The sequence below is a fragment of the Vipera ursinii genome, assembly GCF_947247035.1.
Source record: "Vipera ursinii genome assembly, chromosome: 1".
NCBI lineage: Eukaryota > Metazoa > Chordata > Lepidosauria > Squamata > Viperidae > Vipera > Vipera ursinii.
Genome location: NC_139512.1, coordinates 155,765,236 through 155,777,334, shown reverse-complemented (window position 1 = coordinate 155,777,334; position 12,099 = coordinate 155,765,236). Strand labels below are relative to the sequence as shown.

Sequence of the window (12,099 nt, the reverse complement as noted above, 5' to 3'; positions counted from 1 at the left end):
CCCATAGGTACCATTGAAAGTCTGATAGTAGCAAAAGTTCATAAGGGTAGGCCTATGATAACCATCTTCTACCCCACTTCATATAACCAACTCGGAGAATCAGAGGGATAAAGCCAGACTGTTGATATTTCAATCTGAGGTAGTACTGTGTGTAATTTTCACTAACTAAACCTGAATATCCATTGTTAGCAATCCCAATCCTTATCTTAAGGCAACATTGCAAATACTCCTGGGGGCTCCTAAAACAGCATGCAAGAACTGAGTTTGAATTACGGTAATTCCAAAATTGTAGTTGTGCCCCATATAATACCTGGGGAATTACTTTTCCATTAAATGCTGGGATTATTGTCAGTAATTTAAGATCACATACTTTGCCAGGCCTCATAAACGCCTCGTAAATAGCCAATCAAGTTCATCTACTCCACTAGTTTTCTGCGACATGCAGTCAGTTTTCCTATCATTCTGCAATTGTACACTATGGCATACCTCTAGGTGCCCTACGTTTACAGATAAAACAATAGGGAAATTGTCACTATCCATCCTAATGCATACCTCAAAAGCCTAAAGTGCAATGGCCAAATTGATTAAATATAATCATATAGTTTAAGTTATTAGAACTGCACCTTGTCAGGTGCAAGCAATCAAAACCACCTGTGAGAAGGCCACATTATATAGTTTATTGTTGACCATCTATATGACAAGAATCTCGCCAGACAGTCTGACTTTTCTTGGGGAAACAGTAATATAGACCTAAAGGTTTGATCTCAATGTTTCCTCCACCAAACAGATTCTAAGCGGGAATGTCTCTTAACTCCCCCTAGTGGTGGTGGGGGTTTCCTCCCTTTCAGCTGGCAGTTTCACCACATCTTTTGAAACAATAGGTTGTTCTTTAGAATCTAGATGGGTCACTTATTATAGAACCATTTAGGATTCCCATATCTAAGTTATATACTGTAGCATCGTTCCCCACCCAAGGCATAGTTGGCCCCCACTGTGTTGCTTTTCTGAAAGGTCCTGAAAGCATGGTTTTGTCAAGAGGGCCTAGGCACCACCAATGGAGATGGCGTAGATCAAGTGCTTGATTTGATTGTGTTGTTGTAAGCTTCCCGGAGTCACCTGTGTGTGTGAGTTCGGCAGCTATATATATATATATATATGTTTGTTTAATAAATAAATAAATAAATAAATAAACTTACCATTTAGACCAATAATAGTCCTGTCCAACTGAATTTGGTATCCTCAAAATAACATGTCAGAAGGAACGTTTCCTATTTCCTCAGGATTCGCTAAATTAAATTGGTATAAAAAAAGGGTAGAACAATTTGGCCCCATGCTATGATTGAAGTTGCCTTCTAAATAACACAAGCATGTGAAAACCTCAGTAAAATAACCAGTAAACTCTACACTGGCTAGGATTTAGCTGGATAACTAATTGTGGGGGGGAAGGGCAAGGAGATATTTACTACTTATCTCCTTTAAGTTTAAAAGGCAGGATAAGGCAAAATGTTCACAGGGGAATAGCTTGTATCTCCTCATATCTATATTTGAAGCAACGAAAGAACACACACAAACACACACACACAAGATTCTCCCCTCTTCCTGTTCTTCTTTAGTGCTTCTTTAGCATTGGTATAGAACCACAGGTCATAAATCAATCCATATCTGCTTCATCACATAACTTGTAATATCAGAACTTCAAAGGATTTAATGTAACTCAAGAATGGGACAATTATATATGTGTTTTCCTGGAGAAAAAAATATATAAAAATTGTTACCATTCTAAGTTGAAAGTGAGCATTGTTGCATAGAGTTGACTAGCTATATTCCTAAGTAGATGCTGTCCAGGAGTGATGCACTTTAAGAACCCACAGCCAGAGAGTAGGGATTTTAGATGTTGTGGTCCATCACACCTAGACAGGACCAAGCTGAGAAAGATTGTGTTCCTACAAAAGGGTACTGCGTTGCAGGGGGAGGGGAAACAAACAATAGCAGCTTTTTCTCAGAAAGGATAACCCCTGGAACATCTTGATCCTCAAGGTGAGATCTGCACCACGCTCACAGTTTTGGCCTTCCAAAAGGACCTGAAGACCTGGCTCTGCCAACTGGCTTGAGGCCCCAATGGGGGCATATCGTTCTGGAGTTGGTTAATTGACTAAGACAAGACCCCACCTCTTCCCCGTGTGTATCTTCCTCCCTCCCTCCCTCCCTCCCCATCTTTGTCAATTTTAAATCAAATTTAATGTTACTATTTATTGTTTTAATGTATTACATTGATGTTTTACTGATTGATTATAAGCCACCTACAGTCACCTTGATGGGCGGCAATAAACATTTGGCAATTTTTGAATCTGATATATGAGTCACATGTAAAGCAGAGTGAATTAGTAATATTAATTAAATTGAACTGTGATGTTAGTGATCTTCTAACCTGTAACTGCTAAGCTACCGAAAGACATTTTTGTTTCCTGTAAGGCAATTTTTTGTACGTGGTGGCTTATTTTGTAGTTCCAGTCACAGAAGTGACATATTCTTTATCATACACAGTGTATACACATACACAGCCATGGGAACGCATAGCACTAGGAAGATTCCCCACAATTTCCCATTTATTACACTCAGGATCATATTTCTCAATATTCTGCAGGTATGACCCTCTGGAAGAGGAATAGCCTCCTGTTACATAGATACATCCATTCATGACGACTGCACTGCCTTCCATCCTTCTTTCTATCATATCAGCCTTTTGAGTCCACACATTTTGGTCTGGATCATAACAATCTGTGATTGTCGTCTGACCGCCCACAAGATATAGCTTGTTTCCCATTGCAATGGAACATAATCCATATTCTACAGAAAAACAAATGAATTATTAACATTGTCCATTATATTTTGAAGAATTTAAAGAAAGAAAGGCCTACCAATTGACAGAAATAGAATCATCATCTAAACATTCTAATAAAGTTCTCTGTTGATTTCAAGAATTTTGGATTTAGATTATAATTTGTAGCCACATTTTGCTTAACTGAGATAAGGAAGTTTATCTATTTACTTATGTACAGATACATTCTTCAGAAAAAGGGCTTCTTCAGCATCGTACAGGAAAGTCATGAATAACTTGTTATTGCAAAGAAGTTGAACATGATAATTAGTGAGGGCACAAAAAATGAAACATCAGTACAAATACTACTAACTAAAGAGTAAAATGGGAAATAAACAACAGAAAAAACAAGTTGGACATCTACGTCTATGGTGATAATGAGAAATCCTAATAATTTAAATATGCATGTTTGTTTACTCTGTTTCTATCCTGCCACATTCCAAGAACATGTAGTGATTTGCAACATCATAACACATCCAAACAACAGAAAAGAAAAGAAAAAAATAACAGATTATCAATATTATTAAAATATTAAAATAATCAACCTCAAAATCACAGAAAAGTTGTTATACAGCTTCCCCCAAATGACCTAAATCTTCACTTAAATTAAAAATTCTTCTAAACAGCTCTTCTGAATACTTTAAAAAGGGGTGTGATGTGTTTCTTGGTGCTACAGCTGGAAGCACCCATTTCTAGCACTCCTGAATACTATGTAGGGGAGGAATTGTCAAAATACCTATAAGGTAAAGGTAAAGGTTCCCCCGCACATGCGTGCTAGTCGTTTCCGACTCTAGGGGGCGGTGCTCATCTCCGTTTCATCTCCGTTTCAAAGCCAAAGAGCCGTGTCCGTGGTCATGTGGCCGGCATGACTAGACGCCAAAGGCGCACGGAACACTGTTACCTTCCCACCGTAGTGGTCCCTATTTTTCTACTTGCATTTTTTACGTGCTTTCGAACTGCTAGGTTGGCAGAAGCTGGGACGAGTAACAGGCGCTCACTCTGTTACACGGCACTCGGGATTCGACCCGCCAAACTGCCGACCTTCGGATTGACAAGCTCAGCGTCCTAACCCACTGAGCCACTGCATACAGAACTCATGAATTGAAAAAGTAGATTTCAGATGGAATGGAACTTCTGTAGGTTGCCAGGTCAAAGCTACGTAAGGCTTTATTGGTCAAAACTAACACTTCGAACTGTACTCAGAACCCTTTCAGCATTACTGTATGGTTTGAGAAGCAAATTTCACATAATAATATGTGGATGGCTGCATTCTGTGTCCATGGAAACGTTTAGATAGTCTTCAGAAGAGCCCCATGGAGAACACATTGCAGAAATCTAGACAAGAGATAATGAGGACACCAGTATCTGTCATTAGGATCTTTTTCTGCAGGATTTGCAACCAGTATACCAGCTAAATCTTGGCAGATTCCCCTTGTAAAACACCAGAAGGATGTCTCTTTCAGAATCATGTGCATGTTAGCAAGGAAGAAAATTTCAGGTCAGTGGAGGACCCCCCACAGAGGAACTATTGACTTTCTTAATAGCCAGGAGATGTTAATTCTTGAGGCCAGTTTTTAATTATTAATTTTAATATTAATCAAATTAATAATACTAATATTAAAGCCATGGGCTTTTGGAAGAGAAGAAAGTATGAGAGTCAAAACTAACAACAATCATGTCCACAGTACTGCATGCTAGTTTTTTGTACAGGTGCCAAAGTGATGTAGAGTGGTTATAATTCCTTTTACAGAATAAGGAAGAAAAAAGATGGGTTTTCCTATTTTAAGTGTAAGCCACCAGAGACATTCTGAAGTCAGAATGTCTTTTAAAGTTAATAAATAATAAGTGGGTAAATAAATAAATTGATTTACTAGAAGGGGTATAAAACTCAAATACGTTGGCCACCTAATGAGAAGGAAGGACTCACTGGAGAAGAGCCTAATGCTGGGAAAGATTGAGGGCAAGAGAAGAAGGGGACGACTGAGAATGAGGTGGCTGGATGGAGTCTCTGAAGCAGTAGGTGTGAGCTTAAATGGACTCCAGAAGTTGGTAGAGGACAGGAAGGCCTGGAGGAACATTGTCCATAGGGTCGCTATGGGTCGGACACGACTTCGCAGCTAACAACAACAAAGAAGGGGGAAGAATTTTGCTTCAGAATTTTGGATTTGGGGGGGGGGGTTGGCTATTCTATGTGGAGACTAGACAGCCATCTGTCCAGGAATGCATTAACTGAGTAGGAATTGGAGTAATTACTTAAATGGCCTTTTCCAGCTCTATGACTCACATGTAAATACTTTCAAAGGGAGAACAAGTGCACAGTATTTATTTAAGTTGTTTAGTAGAAACAAAACTTACCTGGATACGAACTTGTGGCGATTATACTCCACTCATCAATATCTGATTTATACTGTTGTATTTTATCATAAGTGCAACTTCCCCGATAACCATAATGGCCTCCGGTGACATAGATGACTTCATTCAGGACACAAGCAGTGGCATTTCCAACACCTATTTAGTAATACTAAATTTGTAAAAGGCTTTTAAAAAATAATATTCAGCCTAATTTCCATCAACAGGCCATTAATATGATACATACACACAATTATAATACATGCACAAACATGTCCATCATCCAACATGTCCACCCTTTAAGATATGCAATATTGTGCAAAGCACAGCGAAAGGGTAAAAAATAGTAAACCAAAGAAATTAAACACACAGGAAAAGGAAAAAGAACTAATTTTAGTTTGCATGTACACAATTTCCCATATCTTTCTCTATTTGCCAACCAGCCTTATGTCCACTACATCCTATCACATTGTCATTTGTTCTTATACACAATTACTTTCACTTCCAATATTTACTCTTTGCAGCCAACCACTAAGCATTACCTATCTTCCAGCATTTGTGCATCCTAAGATGTTTCATTTTTAGTAAACATTCTATCATGGTATACTAATTTATCTATTTGCTCAGGGTTTTTTGCCATATATAATTTGCAATTTTAGTGTCAAAGACACCTTATTCATTTTTGGATACATTATTTTTCAGATCCATACTTCTTGTTGCATTGCATAATCTATTTACTAATTGCTGCAAATAATGTGAGGTCTCAACCATCAATACAGCATGATCTGCATACAAAGTACCCAAACATTCATATCTCTAATATGTAATGCCTGCATTTCTTATACCTTTAGCCATATATGAAATACATTAATATAATGAACAGTGAAGGAGGCATCAATATATCCTTGTTTTACTTCCTGATTAATGATGAACTATTCCCTAAACATTCTGTTTATTCTCACATGTGCTTTATATGTATCCTCATTTAATGTTTCTAACTGGGATCAGCAACTCCATCACTAAGTGAAGCGATTCTGTAACATATCATGTGACCATCAATCCGTTAGTGATGGCAGTTCCAACAATCCCAATTGGGGTTGTTAAGAGAAGAATCACCCACAGTCATTAAGTGAGACATTGGTGGCCATGACTTGCAACCTCCTATTGGCTTTCTCATTGACTTTGTCACTGACTGACTGGCGCAAGGTCACACACCTGGCTTTGTACCTAAGGGGAGAACTTGATCACACAGTCTCCCGCTTTCTGCCTTAACCACACCACCAAACTGGCTCTTATGGGAGAGATATAATTGATAAAAACAATGATCATTTAGGCACAAAGGTACACTAAACATAACTGATATATGATTAAGCATATTGTTTAAATGCAAGCATATTAACTTAGGCAAACAGGCAAATCTTAAGAAAATGCCAGTCTCACCATTGGATGTGATTAGCAGTGGAACTGGATGTGGTAATTGTATTCACATCCCTTAGAAAGGAGATACAAGACAGAGGTGAGATTTCTGAGGAGGGGAAGATAATAACTTCCTGGCTCCTGGTATATATTGTGGAAGAATTTAAGCAATTAATTAATGTTTTAGCATGGAGCTACTGAGCATAGTCAGAATATAAGTTGTTAGAGCTTATCTTTGTCTTTGGGTTTTTCTCTGTAACCAATCATATTTTTAGATGCCTGCATTTCTTGTTGCTTAATTATAAATGCAACCTATTGAATTGGTGTCAAGAGTCTTGCCATGGGATGTTACTAAACATGTCCAGGTGTGCTTAAGCTGGCTTTGTAAACCTATCATAAAATGCTTGGAGCCTGAATTATTCTTGTGTCCTCCTTTGGTAGACAAACAAACGTTATTTTGAGAAGGGAGAGAAAACTTGAAAGTCAAAAAGTTCACACTTTCTCTAACAATTACACATTGCCTAGATAGAATCATGATACAGATGGATGGACGGACAGACGGATGGATGGATGGATGGATAATAGATAGAGGCAGAATACAGAAAGACAAAGCAGTGAACTTTCACTTCCTGTTCTCCTTATAAGAAATGCTTTTATCCCTTGAGAATGAACTACTGTAAAAATGCTAGGACATTGGAACCGTCTGTCCGACTATACTTGATGTGACATCCGTTTTCTGAGGTTGTTCACATCGTTTTCAAAATGTCAAATGTGACCATGCCTCCCAAATGATTGATTCTAACCAGACCTTAACATTTTATTAGCACCTATCCAAATAGAAGCGGGGAAACAATGCGATTTCATTTAAAGATACATGCAGAACTGAATTCACAAGTTATGCAGAAAGCTGATTACCTTTAATCATGTTTGCAATTGGGAACCACTTCTTTCTTAAAGGATCATAGAATTCCGCTTCTTCAGCTGGAGCCCCTTTTCGATAACCTCCCAGAGTATAGATACAGCCACTTAAGGTAACTGCACAGTGGTAGTATTTTGCATTAAGCATGGAGCAGCCTTCAGTCCATTCATCGGTTTCAAAATTGTATATCCACATTAAATCAAGGGCTTCTATATTGTCTGTTCTGTAACCTCCAGTTACATAAATATTGGGTCCCAGGCTTGTGACTGCATAGCTTTCTCGTGTGTGATCTGGCATATCTGTTCCCTGGACCCAAACATTGTTTACTGAATCCCATATATGCACTTCAGACAAAGGGTGCCAGTAATAACCGCCAATCACATACATAATAGTGGTAGATCTTTTTGTAACTGCTCTTGGCTTGGGGCTTAGTACTCTACGTATTAGAGATCTAATTTTATTTTCCTTTAACTGGCATTTCTTGTACAAGCTGAGGGCTGATTTCAAGTACATTTCATCTAAATCAGTTTCAAGACACCTCAACAGATCATAAATGTATTCGATCCTGCTGTCCACATCATAGGCAATCCATTTGGCAATGGGCTCTGTCATTTCTTCTTCTTTCCATATATCAAGCTTCTTTCTGGAGAGAATGAACTGGAGTTTCTTCTTGCTAATCTCTAGAAATTCTTCCCTTCTCCACACTTCTTCAAATCTGGACAATATTATCCTTCTGGATTCCTTCTCCAGCTCTGAGCAGACATGGAATTCTGCAAAGGAGTGCATTCCTAAACAATTGTCAGGGTCTAAATGTCTGATCAGAAACTGCTCACAGGCTTTTTTGACAGAAGTGAACTGAAGATGATCAGCAGCTTGAAGGAGGCTCTGAACATTTTGTTTTGTTATTTGGATCTCTGATGTGTACGTGTACATCACCAGGGATTCTAGTATTGTAGGACTGAACAAAGAAAGATAAATCTGATCCTTTGATTTTTCTTTCATGTCAGAGGTAAACATGGCTTTGAAATAGTTGCTACAAGCAGCTAGTACAGCTTTATGGCAACGGAATAGCACATTGGGTGCACACTGAAGGGTAATATCAGTGAATAACCCTTCAAGATAGAACATCCTGAACGCATCCAAAAACTCTACAGGATGACAGAGGTCTTTGTATCCATAGGTATAGTCCCCCTGCTCAGTCAGTGCCATCGCTGGAATAAAATATCAGAAACAACATGGCAGTGAGGTTCATGTACTCATTCCTATCAGTACCCATTCAGATCTAAGGCTTTCTGATTTCCACGGCAGAATCTTTTTGTAAATAATTTACCTCTAATGCTCACATAACGATAACAATTTTAAAAATGCAGCACATCAGATCAAGAAGCACATCAGGTAAAAAATACTTACTGCTAAGCTTGTAAGCCGCCCTGAGTCTTTGGAGAAGGGCGGGATATAAATGGAATTAAAATAAATAAATAAAAATAAAAAGGAAAATGCAAAGCCACTGACAGCAATATACTCCCTTAAAATAAAACCATCTAGAAATAATTTGTTTTAAGTTATTAAACATTGCTGGTCTCAGCTCTTTGAAGGTCTTCACTGCCTCAAACAACTCTAACTTTCTTGCTCTCCCAAGCAGTGCCTCATCTGCCCCCAGACTTTGACGCCAGCATCAAATTATCTTCCAGTCAGGCTCACATTTTCAATGACTGGTCTCCATAACTTTCCTAAATGAAGCCTGCAGGACTGGAGAAAAGATCAGTCCTCTTATTTTTTTTAATAATAAGAATTCTACACAGATCACATATGTGTATATCATATTTTATATATACATGATCTGTGCAGATTTCTTATTATAAACAATACACATTTATGTGAGCAATTTCTAATATAAGATTTTTCTTTCAAACATCTTACCGTACAAAAGAATTCAATTTAAATTTTGCAAACCAAGATAGTGATCGTATTTAAATCCCTCTGAGCAGAACAATAAGCAGATATAAATCCCACTTAGTTGGACTTATTAGTAAAACTGTTCGTAATTTTGTTAAAACACACTATTATCAGATCCAGGAACGGCAAGAATGTAAAAGCACTTTAATTTTGAGTTCCAGAAGAAAAGTGTATTTTCCATCTTTATCATTGTCATCCTATTTTATTTGCTCATTTTAATCACCATTATTCATTCAAATATTCTTCCACAAACCTCAAAGTAATATATAGCAATATAAGGGGTTCTAGTGCTAATATTTAAAATACACTATAAAAGGACTTGTAAAACCAACAATCAGGCAGGACTGTGAAAAGAACAAATTAACCCTTCTCTCCCATGTATATATTTAACTACTGGTATGCATTTACCTAGGAGTAGATACCATGTAGTCCAGTCCAGTTTACTTTCAGATAAACAGGCGCCTAATTATGTTGCTTCTGAGGAGTAACAATATATTCTCATGCATCTCAAAATTAAGCCCCGCTGACTTCAATAGCCTTATTTTCAGGAAAAAGGGGGTATAAAACTAGATCATGCGGCACATCGCTAATCCCACCGGAGATTTATCGCAACAGCAACACAATAGTGTAGTTCAGTGCCACCTCTTTGTAGGTATTAGATATTTTTGAGAGCAGAAAAACAACATTTGGAACATTAAGTATCCCAAAAGCGGCAGGAACAATAAATGCCCTCAACCGATTTGTCTGTCATTTCGCGAGGCGATGTTGCGTTTGGGAATAATAATAATAATAATAATAATAATAATAATAATAATAATAATAATAATAATAATAATAATAATAATAATAATAAAAACCAACAGCGGCGTAGTTATCCGAAACGATAAAGATTCTTGTCTTTTAAAAAGCCTTCTATGCAGCTGTGGTCGCCCGACCTAGCGAGCCACCAAGTTCGCCAGCCAGTTCTGTGGCTGGTATCGAGCCGGCCCAGAAACTAGGGTTAACCCTAATAAGGCTCTAAGCACGGTTATCTTGCCCTGGGAATTGCAACCAGCCAATTCCAAAAGAGTCCGGTCAGCCGCAGGTCCTCATTCTTCAGCGGCTGTCCATTTACGTCGACCAATGCTCTCTATGCTTTTCTCCAAAGGGTCGTTCGGCCACCCCGAATTTGCTAAAGACTCACCCACCTGCTCTCCAAACCGGGTGACAGGCAGAGGCAGAGCTGGGCTCGAGCAAGGAAAGGAGCCGCTTTCAAAAATCTGAACACAAAGGGGAGGAGGAGGGAGGAGGGAGGAGGAGGAGGAGGAGGAGGAGGAGGAGGACCTTGGCACTATAAAAAGGCGAGTGCCCGAAGCGAAGCCCCCCACGGGCCAGGGTTGGTCGTGGGGCATTGTGGGAGCGCCTTCCTAGCCGCTCGGCACCCTTGACATTTATTATTATTATTATTATTATTATTATTATTATTATTATTATTATTATTATTATTATTAATAATAATAATAATAATAATAATAATAATAATAATAATAATAATAATAATAATTTATTTCCCGCGCGTGGAAATGAAGGGGGCGGGGGGAAAAAACCTATTAAACAGGGCAGCGGGGACCAGGAGGCGCAAAGCTCGTGTTCGTTTTGTTCCCAAACCCCCCTCCCCGCCTTCCGCCCAACTACTCCGTGCCCGCCCAACCCGGTCCGAATCGATGCGGGCTTTGGAACAAAAGAGAAAGCGCGGGGCGGGGGGGGGGGCGAGGGCGGCCTTTCGAGCAGGTTGCAAACTTTGAGGGAAGCAGCTTCGCCGCGCGCCCGGGCTCCGGCAAGGTCGGCTGCAGCCCGCTTATTACTATTCAGAGAAGTGAGAGGAATAAAAGTCTTCCACCAGCCAGCCTTTCTAGGAGGGAAAGGGGAGGAAGGGCTCGGCGTCCCGGCTGACTATCTTTAGAAGAAATTCAGATTCGCTGCTGACCGGCTGTAGGCTATAGAAGGAACAGATGGAGAGCCGAGTTCCTATTTTGGTGCCTCAGCTGGCTCGCCTCCTCCTCCTCCTCCTCCCTCCTCCTCCTCCAGCCAGGCCCCTCTGCTCCCAACAAGGCCATCCTCAGCTTCTGCAGTTCAGCTCCCCTCCCTCTCCTCCCCAGAGAAACCTTTTGCCTCCTGCTTCTGGGCCTCAGGGGGACAAAAGGAAGGGTTGCCTTAAAAGCGTCTGTTGGACTAGGAATGGTGGCCGCTTTGCTTGCGGTTTCTAAAGTGGCAACAATAGCTTTGCTTATCCAGAGCTCAGCCTGGGCTGGGGAACACTGTGGGGTATAAAATTGCTCCATCTCCTCTCCCTGCCCAACCGCTTCCAGAGATGCTGCAGAAGCCGTGGTAGCAACATGCTGGTTATAAAGCATTTCTGAATAGTCTTTAGCCAGTTTGGGTAGGTAGCGGTTAAGGCATCAGGCTAGAAACTGGGAGACTGCGAGTTCTCGTCTTGCCTTCCCCACAAAGCCAGGTGCATGACCTTGGGCCAGTCACTCTCTCTCAGCTCTAAAGAGGAGGCAATGGCGACTCACTTCTGAAAAATCTTGCTGAGAAAAAG

The 12,099-nt window shown here is 39.8% G+C and overlaps 1 protein-coding gene across 1 annotated transcript; it reads right to left on the bottom strand.

The window, feature by feature from the left end:
• Positions 1-2,494: 2,494 nt before the first annotated feature.
• On the bottom strand, positions 2,495-8,771 carry KLHL23 (kelch like family member 23; the record flags this gene model as incomplete). The annotated part of the gene is made up of 3 exons (XM_083367766.1): positions 2,495-2,847; positions 5,234-5,386; positions 7,559-8,771. 3 exons carry the CDS (start codon positions 8,769-8,771, stop codon positions 2,495-2,497), a joined length of 1,719 nt encoding a protein of 572 aa, XP_083223892.1.
• Positions 8,772-12,099: the final 3,328 nt, after the last annotated feature.